General features: G+C 44.3%; 1 protein-coding gene across 2 annotated transcripts in view; it reads left to right on the forward strand.

Moving 5' to 3' along the window:
• Positions 1 to 19,357: 19,357 nt before the first annotated feature.
• The window catches only part of tpst1 (tyrosylprotein sulfotransferase 1), a 49,861-nt gene continuing 46,718 nt past the window's right edge, over positions 19,358 to 22,500 (forward strand). For both annotated transcript variants that reach the window (XM_055147698.1, XM_020933664.2), the window contains exon 1: positions 19,358 to 20,378. In XM_055147698.1, the coding sequence (XP_055003673.1) occupies positions 19,510 to 20,378 (869 nt within the window). In that variant the 5' untranslated portion in view covers positions 19,358 to 19,509. The remainder of the gene's footprint in view (positions 20,379 to 22,500) is intronic.

Genomic DNA, 22,500 nt, shown 5'->3' on the forward strand with positions numbered 1-22,500 from the left:
CCTCTCTCTCTCTCTCTCAGATCGATTCCTCCGGAGGCTCCAGTATCAGTAACAGTGCGAGGGGGCGATTAATTTAAACACGGGCGCGCTCCAGACGAGAGGAGTGAAACGTGAGGCTCACCGCAGATCAAACGCTTCACACCTCCGTCCTCAAACACAATCACTCCATTCACGGCTCCCCTCTCTCTCTCCCTCTCTCTCTCTCCTCTCTCCCTCTCTCTCTCTCTGTTTCTGTTTGGTTTTCTCCGCTGAGTTCGGAGCTGCACCAACAAGTCTCTGAGTTACAAAAAAAACAAAAACGTCTGAGTCACGATTCTCAAACTTCAAACTTGATTTTGATTCTAAACAAAAGACTCGATACTTGATATTTATTACTGAACACGATAATCCACGATGATTAATAAAAAAAAACACTCTTTCTTTAGACAATAGAGGCTTTGCACCGTCACGTGACCCTACAGCAACAGAACCTACGCCGCCATGACACCAGACACACTATGTCACTGACTTCAGCAGCATCGGAGAAACATGGGCAGGTTTTGTTGTGTATTTGGTTGTTCTAGACGCTCTGAAAGGGATAAAACGATTCATTTCTTCACTGTTCCTCTGATAATGACTCATCAGGATCAAACAAGGGAATTATCGAAAAAAAAAGGGACTTATGTCTAGAGAACATAAACCACGAAGAGATTTCCTACGGTATTTAAATAGTTTCATAGTTTATTTCATGAGAGAAGCACATTTACTGAACTAAAATGTAAAAAAAAAACATTTGCAGTGTGAGTGTGAGTAGAAACTGTATGTTCCAGCACATATAAACATGTCACTCGTCGTAGGACCATGTTTTCTTTATTGTCTTGTTTATCCACATCTATGTCTTCTAGAATGAATCGTTTTTTCTGAGTGGATCTTTCTAACGTTCGCGAGGATCTTTTCATGGTCGATTCTTTCGAGGTTCATGTTGATCACAGGAGCCCAGTGTGGGTTCGTTGAATCCTAAACTAGTGTGGGTTTTCCTGGATAAAATAATGAAAATTTAATTCAGTAAATGTGAAACAATTTAAATAGCAAAATCTTGATGAAACTTCGTGTGTCTTGATGGGACCATTGGAAATCTCTTCGTGGTTTATGTTTTCTAGCCATAATCTGTGTCTTTTTTTCGATAATTCCCTTGTTTGAGCTTCTGATGAGTAATTTCCAGAGGAACAGTGAAGAAACGAATCATTTTATCCCTTTCAGAGCTTCTAGAACAACCAAATACACAACAAAACCTGCCCATGTTTCTCCGATGCTGCTGAAGTCAGTGACATAGTGTGTCTGGTGTCATGGCGGCGTAGGTTCTGTTGCTGTAGGGTCACGTGACGGTGCAAAGCCTCTATATTAGGGTCGGCTGATATGGGCACCTGGAGACATATCGCATCAGTATTTATCTGTGGAGTCATTTGTCTGTGTGTGTGTGTCGTACTGTCCCTGAACACACCACAGAGTCACGTCACTCACCTGTGTTTGTTTACACCCACAGACATAGGCTACGTTCAGACTGCAGCCTGAAGTGACCCAAATCCGATTTTTTGGCCTCTATGTTCCTGTATCTGATCTTTTAATGACAGTCTGAACCACACAGATCTGATTTTTTCAAATGTGACCCAGGACACTTGGATATGTGCTCCTGAAACTGATACATATCTGATCTTTTGACATGTGACTTCAGTCTGAACGGCCAAAGTGCATTCATCCACCTACACGTTATCAACAAGACACAAACGTCACTATTCTGCACTGAAGTAGGAGAAAATTGTTAATAAACTCTGTGTGACTGAAGTGAAGCACATCTCCACTCACCACAAAACACCACGACCAAAAAACCTCGTCCTTCTCCTTCGAGAGGAACGAGAGGAACTTTAAAATCTCCAGGTGCTCGATGCTGCGTCCATGTTTGGACAACTTCTGTAAACACAGAGACGCTCGCTGCGGTTGACGTCGTCGTGTCTCCAGTGTCACATGTGGGACACTTTTGGGCCGTTTAATGTTCACACTGGAGTCACATACAAGTCACATTTAACTGGAAATGTGAACGACCTCGAAAAAACATCGGATTTCACAAAAAAAATCGGAATTGAGCGTTAAGCCCTGCAGTCTGAACGTAGACTTGGATCCAAACATTGAGATTATTTTCTTTTTACGGACAATCGGTTTGAGTCTGGATTAAAAGGACATTTATTAGTTCAGACTTGTGATGTGGGAGGAGCCTGTGTGAGGCTGAGTGTTGGAAATATGTCGACTTTGAAGCTAGTTTTGGTTCGTTCTGATTGGTTATTGATTATCTGCTGTCGCTCTCACACATAAACAGGCTGTTTTCTATTGGTCTGTTGTAAAGTGTTTATATTGGTCGTATATTTGTTACTGGACCTGCATTGATATGTAAATGAGCTGTGAACAGAGGTGTGAATGATCGACATTTACTAGCTAGTAGTGCTGGGTCGGTCGTGAACGAAACGGCTCTTTGAAGCGAATGACGGGAGCCTGATCCTTATTGGGAGTCGTGTTTTCTCTTTCTCTCACTTTTTTCTCTTCACGTCGCGTGCAGATTCGTGGCTGAAAACGAAACTTTCAGAAATCTGCGTGTGCATAGGGTAAAAAAATGTGCATGTTTGTCTGTAGTTCAGCTTAAAATAAATAAACCAGGACTAATCTTGGGCTCGAGAGACGGAGAGACCGAGTCCCGACACTCAGTCCTGGTTCAGTTCTGGTTTAGTCCTGTTTTACACATGGTTTAGATCTGGTTTAGTCCTGGTTTAGACCTGGTTTGACCTGGTTTAGACCTGGTTTAGACTGGTTCAGTTCTGGTTTAGTCCTGTTTTACACATGGTTTAGATCTGTTTTAGTCCTGGTTTAGACCTGGTTCAGTTCTGGTTTAGACCTGGTTCAGTCCTGGTTCAGTTCTGGTTTAGTCCTGCTTGCAACAAAATAATGAGCGTTTATTTATTTATTTTTCACAGGTCTCACTCTTTGTTTTCACACTCTGAGGTGAGAAAGTGACGAAGTGTAAAACTGAAACCAGCTCTTCTTTTCTTCAAGTCCGTTGCACATTTGACCAAAACTCAGACTCTTCAGAATCTCATTTATTCTGTCAGATTTTCTTTCAGAAAAAATAGATTTATTGTTTGTCTTGTGCACTAGTCCTGGTTTGGACCTGGTTTAGTCCTGGTTCGGACCTGGTTTAGTCCTGGTTTGGACCTGGTTTAGTCCTGGTCCAGACCTGGTTTAGTCCTGGTTTGGACCTGGTTTAGTCCTGGTCCAGACCTGGTTTAGTCCTGGTTTAGTCCTGGTCCAGACCTGGTTTAGACCTGGTTTAGACCTGGTTTAGTCCTGGTCCAGACCTGGTTTAGTCCCGGTTTAGTCCCGGTCCAGACCTGGTTTAGTCCCGGTCCAGACCTGGTTTAGTCCCGGTTTAGTCCCGGTCCAGACCTGGCTTAGTCCTGGTCCAGTCCTGGTCCAGACCTAGCTTAGTCGCGGTCCAGACCTGGCTTAGACCTGGTTTAGACCTGGTTTAGACCTGGTTTAGTCCTGGTTTAGTCCTGGTTTAGACCTGGTTTAGTTGGTTAGTCCTGGTTTAGACCTGGTTTAGTCCTGGTTTAGACCTGGTTTAGACCTGGTTTAGACCTGGTTTAGTCCTGGTTTAGACCTGGTTTAGTGGTTTTAGACCTGGTTTAGACCTGGTTTAGACCTGGTTTAGACCTGGTTTAGACCTGGTTTAGTCCTGGTTTAGACCTGGTTTAGACCTGGTTTAGTCCTGGTTTAGTCCTGGTTTTCAGTCCTGGTTTTCAGTCCTGGTTTTCAGTCCTGGTTTAGTCCTGGTTTAGTCCTGGTTTAGTCCTGGTTTAGTCCTGGTTTAGACCTGGTTTAGTCCTGGTTTAGACCTGGTTTAGTCCTGGTTTAGGTTTAGTCCTGGTTTAGTCCTGGTTTAGACCTGGTTTAGACCTGGTTTAGTCCTGGTTTAGACCTGGTTTAGACCTGGTTTAGACCTGGTTTAGACCTGGTTTAGACCTGGTTTTAGTCCTGGTTTAGACCTGGTTTAGACCTGGTTTAGTCCTGGTTTAGTCCTGGTTTAGTCCTGGTTTAGTCCTGGTTTAGACCTGGTTTAGACCTGGTTTAGACCTGGTTTAGACCTGGTTTAGACCAGAGTAGCAGCATTTATGATTTTGAAGATTAAACTCGACCTTTAACTTCAGTTCCTTTGTGATTTTCTTTTCTCCAGTTTTTCCCGTGAGTGTTGAGCTCAGTGTTCCTCAGTCGTTCTCAGATTCGGTGCAGGTTTGGTGTCTCTCCCGCCCCACAGCCCCGGGCGTCTCTGTTCCGCGCTCCGATTGTTTTCGATTGTTTCGGGGACGGACGCGGGGACAAAGCGGCGCGGCTCCTCGTGTTTCGGTTCTTTCAGACGAACTCTCAGAGGTGTTGATTTTTTTTTTTTTTTCAGTGTCAGGATTCTGCGCTCCGGTTTCATAAGCGTCTAAACCCCGGGTCAGACCTGGTTCTCACGCTCCGCTCCCTCCGCGCTGGGGTCAGACTCGGGGTCAGACTCGGGGTCAGACTCGGGGCAGACTCCGGGTCTGGGATCACGAGCGAAAGACGCAAAATCTACTTACTGGAACTTTCTGTCGTGGTTTAAAATTGTTCCCACGTCGCAAGCGTGAAAAAACTTTGTTCGATCCAGCGCAGAGTCCTGAACCGTGTCGGGTTTTAATGTTCTGGAGTTTTACGGGCGGGGGGGCGGGTGAGTCAAAATACGCGACAAACGGGAGGAAAATACTTGACGCCCGATCGTTGCCATGGAAACGAGAGACATGTCCAGTCTTTTCCCGGAACGATGGACCAGACTGAGAGAGACTTTAGTGTTTTTATTACAAAAAAAAAAAAAAAAAAAACATCAGCGGAGAAAATCGGCTCGGCTGCTCCTGGTTTAGATCTGATCTAGTCCTGGTCCAGTCCTGGTCCAGTCCTGATGTAGTCCCGGTGTAGTCCCGGTGTAGTAGTCCTGGTTTAGTCCTGGTGTAGTCCTGGTGTAGTCCTGGTTTAGTCCTGGTTTAGTACTGGTTTAGTCCTGGTGTAGTCCTGGTGTAGTCCTGGTTCAGTCCTGGTCCAGTCCTGGTCCAGTCCTGGTTTAGTCCTGGTCCAGTCCTGGTTTAGTCCTGGTTTAGTCCTGGTTTAGATCTGATCTAGTCCTGGTCCTGTCCTGGTTTAGTCCTGGTGTAGTCCTGGTTTAGTACTGGTTTAGTACTGGTGTAGTCCTGGTGTAGTCCTGGTGTAGTCCTGGTGTAGTCCTGGTTTAGTACTGGTTTAGTCCTGGTGTAGTCCTGGTGTAGTCCTAGTTAGTCCTGGTCAGTCCTGGTCCAGTCCTGGTCCAGTCCTGGTCCAGTCCTGGTCCAGTCCTGGTTTAGTCCTGGTTTAGTCCTGGTTTAGTCCTGGTCCAGTCCTGGTTTAGTCCTGGTTAGTCCTGGTTTAGTCCTGGTCCAGTCCTGGTTAGTCCTGGTCCAGTCCTGGTTTAGTCCTGGTTTAGTCCTGGTCTAGTCCTGGTCCAGTCTGGGTTTAGCTTTGATATAAAAATGAAAATGAACCTGTCAGTTCGATTCAGTGAAAAAAAGACAAAAAAATCACGACTGTGATTCTTAAAGTCGACTCAGTTTTGCAGAGTTAAAATGAAAAACATCAACTTTACTCAAAACAGTGAAAACGTCGACACAAGTGTAACTCAACACAAAACAAATGTAGTAAAATATATAATTACATTTATATATATTTTTCTCTTTGTTTTTGTGATTTTATTGAGCTGCTGCGTCTGATTTTTTTCTCTTGTGGATTAAGAGTCGAAGAATCGTGACTCAAGTTCATATTTTCTTATCTGATCTCGGTGTCGTTTGTCTGAGTCAAACTCTGACTCACTCGACCTGTTCACAAACCAACATGAAACCAGCAGCAATCCAGGTCCCAATGAAGTCCTCATGTGGCTCTTCTGGCTCCTTCTGACTCTGACTCTGGCTCCTTTTTGACTCTGGCTCCTTTTTGACTGGCTCTGGCTCCTTTTTGACTCTGGCTCCTTTTTGACTCTGGCTCCTTTTTGGCTCTGGCTCCTTTTTGACTTTGGCTCCTTTTCGACTCTGCCTCCTTTTGGCTCCTTTTTGACTCTGGCTCCTTCTGACTCTGGCTCCTTTTGGCTCCTTTTCGACTCTGCCTCCTTTTGGCTCCTTTTCGACTCTGCCTCCTTTTGGCTCCTTTTCGACTCTGCCTCCTTTTGGCTCTGGCTTTGACTCTGGCTCCTTTCTGACTCTGGCTCCTTTTTGACTCTGGCTCCTTTCTGACTCTGGCTCCTTTTTGACTCTGGCTCCTTTTTGACTCTGGCTCCTTTTTGACTCTGGCTCCTTTTTGACTCTGGCTCCTTTTGACTCTGGCTCCTTTTTGACTCTGGCTCCTTTTTGACTGTGGCTCCTTTTTGACTGTGGCTCAACTCAGTGATTTGTGAGTGTGAAGTGAGGGACATGAATGTGTGAGATGCAGCTGCACTTTAACCTTTGACCGTCGCGTGTGTGTTAAAAGTCGACGTGTGCAGTTTCCTCTTCGTACTAAACGTGCAGTGAAAGTGAAAGTGAAAGTGTTTACTTCGGTTCATTTTATCTTGACCTTTTAACAAATGAAAATCAACAAATCCAAGCACAGAAACCGTCTGACTGATAAACTCCTCAATCCATGTGTCGTTCTTTTATTCATTTTTCAATATAAAACCAAAAATAAGAAAACGACAAAACAACAGTTTTCTTCATTATTTGTCTCCAAAACCAAAATGAAAAAAAAAAAACAAACAGATTATGATTCTTTTTTTTTTTTTCATTTTTAGATTTTGTGTTTAAATGAAAAATGGAAAAAACGGATAACGCTCGTTTACGTGACTTAAACTGCGATGCCGGGTTTTTGCACTGCATACGGACTGAACCAGGACTAATCCAGGTCCAGGACCAGACCGGGACTGAGACCGAGACCAGAGCCGGACCAGATCCGAGGCTCAGAGCCCACAGCAGGACCAGAGCGTTGAAGCTGAGGCTCGGAGTCAAAGCTCAGAGCCCAGTCTGGTCCCGGTCTGGTCCCGGTCTCAGTCCCGTCTCAGTCAGGGTCTGGTCCCACTCTGATCCCGGTCCCGGTCTCAGTCCCGGTCTCAGTCCCGGTCTGGTCCCACTCTGATCCCAGTCCCGGTCTCAGTCCCACTGGTCTCAGTCCCGTCTCTCCTCGGTCTCGGTCCCGGTCTCGGTCCAGTCTCAGTCCCGGTCTCCGGTCCCGGTCTCGGTCCGGGTCTCTCGGTCTCAGTCCCGGTCTCAGTCCCGGTCTCAGTCCCGGTCTCAGTCCCGTCCAGTCCCGGTCAGTCCCGGTCTGGTCCTCAGTCCCGGTCTGTCCCGGTCTCAGTCCCCGTCTCAGTCCCACTCTGGTCTCAGGTCTCAGTCCTCTGGTCCCGGTCTCGGTCCCGTCTCGGTCCCGGTCTCAGTCCCGTCTCAGTCCCGGTCTCAGTCCCGGTCCCCACTCTGTCCCGTCCCGGTCTCAGTCCCCGTCTCAGTCCCGTCTCAGTCCGGTCTCGGTCCCAGTCTCTGTCCCGGTCTCAGTCCCGTCTCAGTCCCGGTCTCGTCTCTGGTCTCTGGTCTTCTCCCTCTCGGTCCGGTCTGAGTCCCGGTCTCGGTCCCGGTCTCAGTCCCGGTCTGGTCCCGGTCTGTCAGTCCCGGTCTGGTCCTGGTCTCTGGTCCCGTCTGGTCCCGGTCTGGTCCCGGTCTGGTCCTGGTCTGGTTCCGGACCTGGATCAGTCCTGGTTCAGTCCGACATCACAGTCACGTAAACATTTTTCATTTAAACACAACAAATTGAAAAAACGAATCATTATTTGTTTTTTCATTTTGGTTTTGGAAACAAATAATGAAGAAAATCGTTGTTTTTTTTCATTTTCTTATTTTTGGTTTTATTTTGAAAAACAAATGAACGAACGACACACGGATTAACTGTTATTTCTTCTTGTCGTCTGCACTGAAATGGAGCAAAGGATCATGGTCTGTGTAGTTCACTCTCCGTCTCCACGATATTATTGTGAGAACTTTGACGATACGATATCACGATATTTCAGTTATTCTTACTTCCCTAATAATAATAACTCCTCATTAACTGTTTTGATGCACTGTTAGTGAAAATTTGACCATAAGAATGAGAATTTACGTTGTTGTTTAGGAAAAATGGCCAGACCCACAGAGCGTCTCTTTATCTCCTCACGTGTCCTCGTGTTTCTCAAGTTTTGACTAAATCTGCACATTTTGTTTCTGTTTCTGTGTGTGGAAAAGAAAATACAATGATCTAATGTTGGAAATGACTCAGAGTGTTTTTTATTTTCATCGTAGTTTCAGAATCTGTACTGAGTTTTGAGTCTTTTCCTCAGTAACGAAAATTGAGTTTGAAATTTCGGCGTCATGACAACACTTTTTCATAGTTTCTTTTTTTTTTTTTTTTTTTGTGCTGAGTCATCGCTCTGAGTCAAACCTCGCACAAACACACGGTCGGTTCTGGACTCTGTTTGGACCAGAACATGATTTGATTAATGTGAAGATGAGTTTTCCCAGATTCTACAACTAAATATTTATAAAACAATCAAATATTTAAAAATAGAAAAAAGAAAATAAAAAAAATAAATAACCAGGACCATATCAGAACAAATGGGGACTGGACCAAGTGGAACTAGACCAGAGGGGACTGGACCTGAGGGACTAGACCAGAGGGGACTAGACCTGAAGGACTAGGACTAGACCTGAAGGACTAGACCTGAGGGGACTAGACCTGAAGGGACTAGACCAGGGTGGACTAGACCTAGACCAGTGGACTAGACCAGAGGACTAGACCAGAGGGGACTAGACCAGGGGGACTAGACCAGAGGGGACTAGACCAGGAGGGGACTAGACCAGAGGGGACTAGACCAGAGGGGACTAGACCTGAAGGACTAGACCTGACTAGACTAGGGGACTAGACCAACTGAGGGGACTAGACCAGGGGGACTAGACCAGGTGGACTAGGCCAGGTGGACTAGACCAGAGGGGACTAGACCAGGAGAAGACCAGGGGACTAGATCCGGGGGGACTGGACCTGGAGGACTAGACTAAAGTCTGGACCCCGGCGTCTGGACCCCGGCGTCTGGACCCCGGCGTCTGGACCCCGGCGTCTGGACCCCGGCGTCTGGACCACTTTACAACTTCACAAACCTGACACGATGTGCTGTAGTTTCATTAGTGGGCTTGTTTTGTGATGGCGCTCTGAAGGGGGAGTGACTTAGCACGGAGAGCAAAGAGAGAGGAGCCAAAACTGACACTCATAAAACATGTTCATCTGTTTTTTTGGGTGAATATAGATTTTTGAAAACTGAAACTAAAATGTGGCGTGTGAAAAGTAAAACTCGTCGTCTTTGGTGTTGTAAAAAGTTCCGTGTGTGTGCTTTAAATCTGTGTTGCCGTGGAGATGAGGTTTGTGCAGAAAGTGGAATATTAAAGCGGGACTGTGTCTTTAAGAGCCACAGAACAGCTCGTGGTCTAAACGACAAAAGGTGTTGGCAGATTCCCCCCCGTGAATCACTCACTCACAGGAAGACAGAGGGAGGAGAGGAAGGAGGGAGAGAAGAGAGGAAGGAAGGAAGAGGAGAGAGGGTAGAAGAAGGGAAAGGATGAGAGAGAGAAGGAGGTGGAGGGAGGAAAGGAGGGTAGAGAGAGAAAGGGAGGACAGAACAAGGGAGGAGGGAGAAAGAAGAGAGGAGAGAAGAGAGGACAGAGAGAGGGAGGAGGGAGAGAGGAGAGAGAGGAAGGGAAGAGAGGAGAGAGAAAGGGGGAGAAAGGGAGGACAGAGGAGAGTGAGGAAGGAGGGAGAAAGGGATGAGAGGAGGGAGAAAGGAGAGAAGAGAGGACAGAGAGAGGGAGGAGAGAAGAGAGAGGAGACAGAAAGGGAGGAGGGCGTAAGGGAGGAGAGAGGAAAGGAAGGAGAGGCAGAAGGAGGGAGGAGAGGTTGAAGTGTGAGAGAAAACAAGGATGGAAAGAGGAGAGAGGAAGGAAGAAGTGGTGGGCGTGAGAGAGGGCAGTTGGTGAGTGAGTAGAGGAAGAGAAAGAGAAAGGAGGTAAAAGAGGAAGAGTGACTAAACAGGAGAGAGAGAGAGAGAGAGAGGAGATAAAAATGGTGAAAAACATTATGACGGAGAGAAAGAAAAAGAAGAGAGGGAGGAGAGACGGAGAGAAAAGAGGAGCTAAATATAGTGAATGACAGAACGCATCAGTGTGGTTTAATCAGACGCAGACTCCACTTTGTCTGTTTACAATCTGAATTTACAACAAACTGAGACGAGGTTTCACAAAGACTCGACAACAAAATATTTATAAAAAACAACAAAATCACTTTTAAAACTGTAAAAAAAAATTAAATAAATAAATAACCAGGACCATATCAGAACTAATGGGGTCTAGAGTGTGGACTAGAGTGTGGACTAGAGTGTGGACTAGAGTGTGGACTAGAGTGTGGACTAGAGTGTGGACTAGAGTGTGGTCTAGAGTGTGGTCTAGAGTGTGGTCTAGAGTGTGGTCTAGAGTGTGGACTAGAGTGTGGACTAGAGTGTGGTCTAGAGTGTGGACTAGAGTGTGGACTAGAGTGTGGTGACTAGAGTGTGGACTAGAGTGACGGACTAGGACTAGAGTGTGGTCTAGAGTGTGGTCTAGAGTGTCTAGAGTGTGGACTAGAGTGTGGTCTAGAGTGTGCTAGAGTGTGCTAGAGTGTGGTCTAGACTGGACTAGAGTGTGGTCTACTAGAGTGTGAGAGTGTGCTGAGTGTAGAGTGTGGTCTGAGAGTGACTAGAGTAGACTAGAGTGAGTGGACTAGAGTGTTGAGTGTGACTGAGACCTAGACTAGAGGGACTGACTAGACTACTAGACTAGACTAGACTAGACTACGGACTAGACTACGGACTAGACTACGGACTGGTCTAGACTGAGGACTAGAATGGGGTCTAGACTGGGAACTACATCGGGGACTAGACTGGGGGACTAGACTGGGGGACTAGACTGGGGGACTAGACTGGGGACTGGGGGACTAGACTGGGGACTAGACTGGGGGACTAGACTGGGGACTAGACTGGGGACTAGAGCAGCGACTAGACTGTGGACTAGACTGTGGACTAGACTGTGGACTAGACTGTGGACTAGACTGTGGACTAGACTGTGGACTAGACTGTGGACTAGACTGTGGACTTAGACCGAAGACTCGACCAGCGACTGGACTAGACGAGGACTAGACTGTGGATTAGAATGAGGACTAGATGGAGGACTAGACCAGCGACTAGACTTGCGACTGCACTGAGGACTAGACTGGGGTGACCAGATTTTCAAAATTGAAAAAAGTGGGTCACCCTTTGTTTTTTGGTGGTTGGTAATAATAAAATTGTGAATCGAGTGTGAAATTTTTAAAAAAGTTTTGCACTCGGCCCATTCATGACAAACACGAGTCACTATAATCACATTTTCTTTGTGTTTTGGTCGTTTTTAAGCAGATTTTCTGTATTTTACCAAAACAAATGTCAGTTTCTGTCTCTCTTTACTGTCGGATTGGTCAAAAATAGAGACACCTCGGACATATAAAACTGGAACAAATCACTGGTTTTGTATAAATCAAGGCTCAAAACTGGGACTGTCTCAGGTAAATAGGGACATCAGTGACCCCAGACGAGTCCAGGGACCAGACCAGGGACCAGACCCGGGGACTAGAGCGGCTCTGCTTCGGTGACAGACGCAGTAAACAGCCCCCATTAGAACAATATTTACATAGTTGAAATTCCTCCCTCAATCTCCAGAGAATGTGCAGATTAGCGCCTCTGTTAGGCCTCTGTTAGAGAAGCTAAGAGAGGCTGTGTTTTTTGAGTCATTTGTTCTGTTTTTTGTCAGTTTTTGTTGTTGTTGTTAATAGTTGTTATTTACGGAAGCCGAGAGGGTCGCAACAAACGCAAACGCCGCAACAAATACAAATGCGACAACACAACAAAAAGCCAGAACACAACAAAAATGACCGCGGGACTCTGTATTTGTTGCAGCGTTTGCATAAAAATAAACTCCACAACACAAATGCAAATGCCACAACGCAATAAAAAGCCGCAACACACCAAAAAAAAGCCACAACAAAAATTACTGCGGGACTCTATTTTAATGCAAACACCACAACAAATACAAACACCACAACACAAACGCAAATGCTGCAACACATTAAAAAGCCACAACACATTAAAAAGCCACAATGGAATTGACCGCGGGACTCTATTTTCAAGTGAAGTGAAGAAGAAGAACTACAACGTGAAACAAATAATGATAAAACAATAAATTACTTTTACTTACGTTTCCAACTTCTCCGTTCCTTTACTTTTCACGTTGTAGTTCTTCTTCTTCACTTGCCGCTTGATCGGTCCGTCGGAAAATAGAGTCCCGCGGTCACTTCCGTTGTGGCTTGTTAATGTGTTGTGGCTTTTTAATGTGTTGCGGCATTTGCGTTTGTGTTGAGGCATTTTTATTTGTTGCAGGCATTTTGCATTAAAATAGAGTCCCACTGTCATTTCCGTTGTGGCTTATTTAATTTTTTTGGTGTTGTTGTGGCTTTTTTGGTGTGTTGTGGCTTTTTTTTGGTGTGTTGTGGCTTTTTTTGTGTGTTTGTGCTTTTTTGTGTGTGTTGTGGCTTTTTTTGTGTGTGTTGTGGCTTTTTTTTTTGGGTGTGTTGTGGCTTTTTTGGTGTGTGTGGCTTTTTTTTTTGTGTGTGCTTTTTTGGTGTTTGCTTTTTTTGGTGGTTGTGGCTTTTTTTGGTGTGTTGTGGCTTTTTTGGTGTGTTGTGGCTTTTTTTTTGGTGTGTTGTGGCTTTTTTTTGTGTTTGTGTTGTTTTTGTGTTTTTGTTGTTGGCTTTTTTTTGGTGTGCTGTGGCTTTTTTTTTTGGTGTGCTGTGGCTTTTTGTTGTGTTGTCGCATTTGTTTGTTTTGACCCGTCTCGGCTTCCGTAGTTATTTATAGTTATGGTTTGTCTTTTGAGTCATTTGTTCTGTTATTTGTCATTTGTTGTTGTTATAATCATTATTTTTAGTTACGGTTTGTTGTTTGAGTCATTTGCTGAGTCATGCTAGTCTTTTGCTTGACTTTATATTCTTTATTTTACTCCAGATACGGTTAAAACAGCTCTGTCAGTTCAAACCTTCGTTCATTTTTGCGTTTAAGTTAATAGAAATCACAAAGAATGTTTTTTAGAAAGATAAAAACACTGGTAAAATCCCGTTTGGCTGTAAACACAAACTCGAAATCTCATAGTATGACATTAAACGTCGTCACGGAGACCAAACCAGACCAAGTTTCACAGTCAGAATGTTTGTTTTTCTAGGTATTTTTGAGCTTTAAAACCAACTGTAACTGAATAAATGTAAAATAGACCTGTTCGTATCGTATTCTGGAACATTAAGCGCAGAGCAATGACATCGCCATAGAAACAAGCAGGCATATGTTTTCAAAAATATTTTCACATTAGTCTGATCGAGACTGGGACATAGATTAAGTACAAATAGACGATTAGAAAGTGAAATTATCCAAGTATTTATAAGAAAACTGCAATGAAAACGTTCAGTGTCTTATCCATGGGTTTCAGAATTATGAAAAATTAGGACTGTTGCCATAGCGATTAACAACTGAAAACACAATATTATATCTTCTGAATAGGAAAAAGTCCACAGAATGTTGCACATAAAAAGAAGCTGAAACATGAATTAGTTAGTATAGGTCCTGTCAGCTTCTCCTGGAGGCAGCCTGAACAGAAGATCTTAAGAAAGAGGCTTGAAGAGTTAGAAAAGGTCTCACATGTCTCTTTATTTGAGTCAGGCAGATTCAGGTCTCAAGATTCAAGTTGATTCAGCATGATTCTGCCTACGCGGCGTCTCTCTGTGCGTCGGTCGTCCCTCGACAACGCGGTCGGCGTTTCCCCCACTGATGCACAGAAACACTGGATGCCTTTTATACCAGCATAACTGTTGAGTTAACATCTTTATGGAAAAATACACAGCACTTTTGTCCCAACATGTGTCCCATAACAGACTGACAGATGCTAAAGGTTGGAGACACACCCCCTTATCTGTCCCATATACATTCACCATTGACACTCCAAAGTCCAAAAACATACACAGCATCTAACAGGGCAAATTACAGGGCGTATTAACATATGAATGAAACTTTAAAAACACAGGGTAGAAGCCCACAGTCCTGAATGAAAAAAAAAATATATACCGTATTTTTCAGACTATAAGGCGCATTTAAAATAATTTAAAATTAATTTTAATAATTTTCTCTTAATGCTCCTTATAATCCAGTGAAACTTATGTTTGAAAATAGACTAGATTGATAATGTGCCGAGAGAGAGAGAGAGAGAGAGAATTAGTGATGAGTGATGAGTGATTAGAAACTAAATATTACCAACCAAAAAGTCACACATTTTCACACCTTTAACGCAGCTTTATCACGATCTTTGGGCTTATATTTAACTTAAAATAAACACATTTAAAGATTTAATACAAAGAGAAAACAGCAGATTACTTGTGTTTTTTTGCAGTATGTGTGTTGCCGTAGTGACGAACCATCTGAGTCGGGGAGTGACGTATTTGTTTGTGTCTTTGTCTGTGTCTTTTAGCGCTGTTTGACTAACGCTGTGAGCCAACGTTGTGGTTTTTTGCAAAAGGTTGCGGACGAGTTTATGGCTCGAGGTGTTTGCTCAAGGGCAAGGGGCAGTGAGTGTGTGTTTGCTTGAGGATGTGTGAAGAGGAAGTAGAACAGGCGGCTGCAACTGATACAAGAACATACGAGGTTACGAAAACGTAAACAAAAACACACACACACATAACACTTTGATAATTATATGTGTTTATAATTATCATTTTTAATCGCAGTATTGATCTAAAATGATTTAATAAAAGAAATAAGTTTGTCAGTTTGTGCATTAGAAAACTGCGGCGTCCAGCGGGAGCTGACGGCGCCGTAAACGTCAGCACAACAAAATTATGTTTGGAAAAATAAACGATTAAAGAAAATTCAAACACGCTCGAATCACGTGGTTAAAAGTTCTGAAAAGTCCATGTTGCAAGAACTGATTTAAACATGGGACGATTTTATTATACTGAGTCCTGGTTTAGTCCCTGGTTTAGTCCTGGTTTAGTCCCTGGTTTAGTCCTGGGTTCAGTCCTGCTTTAGTCCTGCTTTAGTCCTGCTTTAGTCCTGCTTTAGTCCAGGTCTAGTCCTGGTTCAGTCCTGCTTTAGTCCAGGTCTAGTCCTGGTTCAGTCCTGCTTTAGTCCTGCTTTAGTCCTGCTTTAGTCCTGGGTTCAGTCTTAGGTCCGGTCCTACTTCAGTCCAGCTTTAGTTTGGGTTCAGTCCTGTTTCAGTACTGCTTTAGTCCAGGTCCAGTTCTGGTTTAGTCCTGCTTTAGTCCGGGTTCAGTCTCGGTTCTGTCCTATTTCAGTCCTGGTTCAGTCCTGGTTCAGTCCTGGTTCAGTCCGGGTTCAGTCCGGGTTCAGTCCGGGTTCAGTCCGGGTTCAGTCCGGGTTCAGTCCTTCAGTCCTGCTTCAGTCCTGCTTTAGTCCTGCTTCAGTCCTGCTTTAGTCTAGGTTCAGTCCGGGTTCAGTCCGGGTTCAGTCCGGGTTCAGTCCGGGTTCTGTCCGGGTTCAGTCCTGCTTCAGTCCTGCTTCAGTCCTGCTTTAGTCCTGGTTCAGTCCTGCTTTAGTCTAGGTTCAGTCCTGGTTCAGTCCGGGTTCAGTCCGGGTTCAGTCCGGGTTCAGTCCTGCTTCAGTCCTGCTTCAGTCCTGCTTTAGTCCTGCTTCAGTCCTGCTTTAGTCCTGGTTCAGTCCTGCTTTAGTCTAGGTTCAGTCCGGGTTCAGTCCGGGTTCAGTCCGGGTTCTGTCTGGGTCCAGTCTTGCTTCAGTCTTGCTTCAGTCCTGCTTCAGTCCTGCTTCAGTCCGGGTCCAGTCCTGTTCTTATCTCTCGGTGCAGATCTGAGGGAGTCTGTGTTTCGTCATGTTTAGAGGCTGCGTGAGGACAAGAGCCAAAGACCAGAGAACGAGAAATACAGAAAAGAAACGAGGAGAAGAAGAGAAGAGCAGAGGAGAGGGTCAGAGGAGCAGAGCCAAAGACGAGAGAGGAACGAGAAATACAGCGAGGAAACGAGCAGAGGGTCAGAGGGTCAGAGGGTCAGAGGGTCAGAGGGTCAGAGGTTCAGCTAATTTTTCATTCCTGGCGCTGATATTCAAACCAGTTTTGGTATCGGTGCATCACTAATTTTAATCAAGCTTTGGTGTTTTTAATGTTATATTTATTGCTATTTTAATGTAATTTTAAATGTATTTTAGTGGTAGTTTTAAACGTATTTTTATTGTATTTTATTGGTATTTTTAAACAGATTTTAATGGTATTTTAAAATGTATTTTAATGATATTTTTAAACATATTTTAATGGTAGATTTAAATGTATTTTAATGGTAGTTTTAAACGTATTTTAATTATATTTTTAAACATATTTTAATGATATTTTAAAATGCTTTTTAATTGTATTTTATTGGTAATTTTAAATGCATTTTAATGGTATTTTTAAACATATTTTAATGCTATTTTTAAAGTTAAAAACGTGGTTTGGAGACTTCGAGGAAGAAGTGTGAGCCAGTCACAGTAACACTGTATTTTAAAGTGTGTTTTTGTAGGTTTGGATGTGTTTCTGTCACCGAAAAAATGTATAAAAACACTCTTTTACTGTGATGAGACTCGCATCTCCACAAACCCGACTCTTCCTCGTCCCGCTGACATCAGATCTATGTCCATGGAGAATTAACACTGAAAGCCATTTTTATTATTTATCGTTAAAGGTGCATTGTGAAACTTTTCCGATAGATGGTCCGTCACCTGCTTGTTTCTATGGATACGTCACCGCTCTGCCTGGAATGTTCCGCAGTGTGACTTTAAACAGCTCAACTTTACATTTATTCAATTAGAAGTGGTTTTACAGCTCAAAAATACTTGGAAAAACAGACATTCTGACTGTGAGCGGGTCGCCTCTCCACAGATCTGACCTGTAGCTCCATCTGGTTTGGTTTCCGTGAAGACAGAAAGGTTTAATGCCGCACTGTGGGACATTTGAGAGAAAGCAGGGGCAGAGGAGCGTCAGACTCTCCTCTTGTGTGGCTCGCGTACGTTTGTCGGACACTTGTCGTAAGCTGTAATTTAAAGTTCCTCAAACACACGGCTCGGGCTTCGCGACCGTTTCTTTTCTCCACCGCAGAAAAGTGCACTTCCTCTTTCTTTTCTTTCTGTACATTTCTATAGCGTGTGTTTAACGGTCCGGCCGCCCGACCGCAGCGACGCCGCCAGTGTTGCAATGTAATCCCCTACAGATTACAGATTACACACACCAAAATGTAGTTTGTAACAGAATCCATAAAGTTACTTAAAGTGAGTAATGTAATCTGAATACTTTGGATTACTTGATTTGCTGTAGAGAAACAAAGACTCGGAAATCTTCACATAAGATGTTTTGTTTGCTTAAAGAAAATAAAAAGCCCAGACTTTACTGAACCAAATTAAAAATATTATTGATAGAAGACGAGGAGACACGGTCCACGCGGCAGGATTTAGTGCAGTTAAATCTGTTTTAGTCCTGGTTTAGTCCTGGTTTAGTCCTGGTTTAGTCCTGGTTTAGTCCTGGTTTAGTCCTGGTTTAGTCCTGTTTTAGTCCTGGTTTAGTCCTGGTTTAGTCTTGGTTTAGTCCTGGTTTAGTCTTGGTTTAGTCCTGGTTTAGTCCTGGTTTAGTCCTGGTTTAGTCCGTGGGTTCTGTAGAGTCGGCGAGTGGTTGTAGAGTCCGTGTGTCGTTCGTTCATTCGTTTTTCAATATAAAACAAAAAAACAAGTTTTCTTCATTATTTGTCTCCAAAACCAAAATGAAAAAACAGATAATGATTTGTTTTTTCAGTTTTTGATTTTGTGTTTAAATGAAAAATGGAAAAAAACGGATAACGGCCATTTCCTGTTTACGTGACTTCAGTGACTGTGATGACGAACTTTTGCACCACATACGGACTGAACCAGGACTGATCCAGGTCCGGGATCAGACCGGGACCAGACCGGAGGCTCAGAGCCCACGGCAGGGTCGGAGTCAAAGCTTGGAGTCCGGTCTAGTCCCGGTCTGGTCCCGGACCTGGACCAGTCCTGGTTCAGTCCATATGCAGTGCAAAACTCCGACATCACAGTCACAGGAGTCACTTAAATGGAAACTGGCCATTATCAGTTTTTTTTCCATTTTTCATTTAAACACAAAATCAAAAACTGAAAAAACAAATCATTATCTGTTTTTTCATTTTGGTTTTGGAGACAAATAATGAAGAAAACTGTTGTTTTTTTCATTTTCTTATTTTTTGTTTTATATTGAAAAACGAATGAACGAACGACACATGGATTGGGGATATCGATACGTGTATCGATACACGGGTCACGATATCAGTTCAGTTTTGTTACGTTTTAAGACGAAAAAAAACCTAATCCCTGGTGGTTGTAAAGTCTCCAGACGGTGTTGTCCAGCTCATTTTTCAATACTGGGGCTATCAATTTTAACTGAGCTTTTTGTTTTTTAATGTTATATTAATGATATTTTAATGGTATTTTTACATTTAAAAACATGTGCTTTGGAAACGTAGAGGAAGAACTGAGCCACAGTCTGAAACTTTGTATTTTAAAGTGTGTTTTTGTAGGTTTGGATGTGTTTATGTCACTAAAAAAATGTAAAAAAACACTCTTTTACTGTGATGAGGCTCGCATCTCCACAAACCCGACTCTTACTCGTCCTGCGTATTTTTATGGAAATGACATCAAAACTATTTCCATGGAGGATTAAAATTGCAAGCCAGGTTCATCTTTTATTATTAAAGGTGCACTGTGTAACTTTTCCGATGGAGGAAAATTTTCTGTGCTTGTTTCTATGGAGACGTCGTCGCTCTGCCTGGAATGTTCCGCAGTGAGACATTAAACAGCTCGACTTTACATTTATTCAATTACAGGTGGTTTTAAAGCTCAAAAATACAAAGAAAAACAGACATTCTGATTGTTAGCGGGGTCGCCTCTCCACAGATCTGACCTGTAACTTGGTCTGGGTTGAAGATGGAAAGGTTTAATGCCGCACTGTGGAACATTCCAGACAAAGGAATAATATTAACACAGAAAAATGGAGTTAAAAAGTGTGATTTGTCGAGTCTCTAACTTAACTTGTCTTTTTGTTTCTAGACCCGATGGAGCGGTGGTCCGTCCTCCGCCGGAGCGTCGAGGGGCCTGATCCATGTCCGCGCCCCGGCCAACAGCGCTGATTCCTGGGTACCTCCGCCTCCGCCGCCCCTGACCCCGGGCCTCCCCGCTCCCTCTTCCGCCTCCTCCGTACAATGTCCGTCAGCATGATCGGGAAACTCAAGCAGAACCTCCTCGTCGCCTGCCTGGTCATCAGCTCCGTCACCGTCTTCTACCTGGGACGTCACGCCATGGAGTGCCACCACAGGATCGAGGAACGCGGCCAGAGCGGCGTCGCCATCCCGCTGTCCGCCGTCGGGGGCAGCATGCGGACCACGTTGCGGACGGGCCAGAACCTCAGCACGCCGTTCCTCTACAGCAAGGACATGCCCCTGGTGTTCATCGGAGGAGTGCCGAGGAGCGGGACGACGCTGATGCGCGCCATGCTGGACGCGCACCCCGAGATCCGCTGCGGGGAAGAGACCAGAGTCATCCCGCGGATTTTGGCGATGAAGCAGATGTGGAGCCGGTCGGGGAGGGAGAAAATGCGACTGGACGAGGCGGGCGTGACGGACGAGGTTCTGGACGCCGCCATGCAAGCGTTTTTGCTGGAGATAATCGTCAAACACGGAGAACCGGCGAACTTCCTGTGCAACAAGGACCCGTTCGCGCTGAAGTCGCTGTCGTATTTAGCCAAAATTTTTCCAAAGGCGAAGTTCGTGCTCATGATCCGCGACGGGAGGGCGTCCGTGCATTCCATGATCTCCCGGAAAGTGACGATCGCGGGGTTCGACTTGGGGAGTTACCGGGACTGTCTGACCAAATGGAATCGCGCCATAGAGACGATGTACACGCAGTGTCTGGACGTGTCCGACAAGTGTCTGCCGGTGCATTACGAGCAGCTCGTCCTGCACCCGGAGAAGTGGATGAGGACTTTGCTCAAGTTCCTGGAGATTCCCTGGAACGACGCGGTTCTGCATCACGAGGAGCTCATCGGGAAGGCCGGCGGCGTGTCCCTGTCCAAGTGAGTACTCGAGTAGAGTCCGGGGTTAGACCTGGTTTAGAGGTTGTTTTCATCTTACTTTTGGACCTGATTTAGTTCTGGTTGCAGACCTGGTTTAGTCCTGATTTTAGTCCCAGGATTTGTCCAGGTTATAGTCCTGGTTTAGTCCTGGTTTGGTCCTGGTTTGTGTCTGGTTTTGTCCCTGATTTAGTCTTGGTTTAGTTCTGGTTGTAGTCCTGGTTTAGTCCTGATTTTAGTCCCAGGATTTGTCCAGGTTATAGTCCTGGTTTGGTCCTGGTTTGTGTCTGGTTTTGTCCCTGATTTAGTGTTGGTTTAGTTCTGGTTGTAGTCCTGGTTTAGTCCTGATTTTAGTCCCAGGATTTGTCCAGGTTATAGTCCTGGTTTAGTCCTGGTTTAGTTCTGGTTGTAGTCTTGATTTAGTCCCTGGTTTTATCCTGGTTTTGTCGGGGTTTTGTCCTGGTTTAGTTTGATTTAGTTCTTGTTGCAGACCTGGTTTAGTCCTGATTTTAGTCCCAAAGTTTGTCCAGATTATAGTCCTGGTTTAGTTTGTGTCTGGTTTTGTTACTGGTTACTGGTTTTGATTTAGTTCTAGTTGCAGACTTGGTTTGGTCCTGGTTTGTGTCTGGTTTAGTCCTGGTTTTTGGCTTGGTTTAGTTTGATCTAATTTTGGTAATAGTTCTGGTTTTAGTCCTGGTTTAGTTCTGGTTTTATCCTGGTTTTGTCCGGGTTTTGTCCTGGTTTTTTTAATTTAGTTCTGGTTGCAGACCTGGTTTAGTCCTAATTTTAGTCCCAGGGTTTGTCCAGGTTTTAGTCCTGGTTTAGTTCTGGTTTGGTCCTGGTTTAGACTTTGTTTAGTTCTAGTTGCAGACTTGGTTTGGTCCTAGTTTGTGTCTAGTTTAGTCCTGGTTTAGACTTGGTTTAGTTTGATCTAATTTTGGTAATAGTTCTGGTTGTAGTCTTGATTTAGTCCCCGGTTTAGTCCCTGGTTTTATCCTGGTTTTGTCCGGGTTTTGTCCTGGTTTAGTTTGATTTAGTTCCTTGTTTTGTCCTGGTTTAGTTTTTTAGATTTACTTCTAGTTGCAGACCTGGTTTAGTCCTGGTTTAGTCCTGGTTGTAGTTCTGGTTAAGTTCCTTGTTTTGTACTGGTTTAGTTTAATTTTGTTCTAGTTGCAGACCTGGTTTTAGTCCCAGGGTTTGTCCAGGTTATAGTCCTGGTTTAGCTCTGGTTTGTGTCTGGATTTGTCCTGGTTTAGACTTGGTTTAGTTTGATTTAGTTTTAGTAATAGTCCTGGTTTAGTTGTGGTTGTAAACTTGGTTTTGTCCCTGGTTTTGTCCCTGGTTTTGTCCCTGGTTTAGTCTTGGTTTTGTCCCTGGTTTTGTCCCTGGTTTAGTCCCTGGTTTAGTCCCTGGTTTTGTCCCTGGTTTAGTCCCTGGTTTTGTCCCTGGTTTAGTCTTGGTTTTGTCCCTGGTTTAGTCCCTGGTTTTGTCCCTGGTTTAGTCTTGGTTTTGTCTGGTTTTGTCCCTGGTTTAGTCCTGGTTTAGTCTTGGTTTTGTCCGGTTTTGTCCCTGGTTTTAGTCTTGTTTTGTCCCTGGTTTAGTCCTGGTTTTGTCCCTGGTTTTGTCCTGGTTTTAGTCCCTGGTTTGTCCCTGTTTAGTCCTGTTTTCCCTGGTTTAGTCTTGGTTTTTGTCCCTGGTTTAGTCTTGGTTTTGTCCCTGGTTTTGTCCCTGGTTTAGTCCCTGGTTTTGTCCCTGGTTTGTCCCTGGTTTAGTCCCTGGTTTAGTCTTGGTTTAATCCTGATTTAGTTTGATTTCGTTCTCCTTGCAGATTTGGTTTGGTCCTGCTTTGTGTCTGGTTCTGTCCTGGTTTAGACTTGATTTAGTTTGATGTAGTTTTGGTTGTAATCCTTTTTTTAGTCCAGGTTTAGTTCTGGTTGTAGACTTGGTTTAGACCCTGGTTTAGTCCTTAATTAGACCTGGTTTAGTTCTGTTAGTCTTGGTTGTAACTCTGATTTAATCCTGGTTCAGTCGTGATTTTTAGTCGGTTTTAGATCTGGTTTTAGTCCTGGTTTAATCTTGTTTTACTTCTGGTTCAGTCCTGTTTTAGTCTTGGATAAGTCCTGGT

The sequence above is a fragment of the Boleophthalmus pectinirostris genome, unplaced genomic scaffold (assembly GCF_026225935.1).
Source record: "Boleophthalmus pectinirostris isolate CB_2022bp ecotype Guang Dong unplaced genomic scaffold, ASM2622593v1 HiC_scaffold_9, whole genome shotgun sequence".
Classification (NCBI taxonomy): Eukaryota; Metazoa; Chordata; class Actinopteri; order Gobiiformes; family Gobiidae; genus Boleophthalmus; species Boleophthalmus pectinirostris.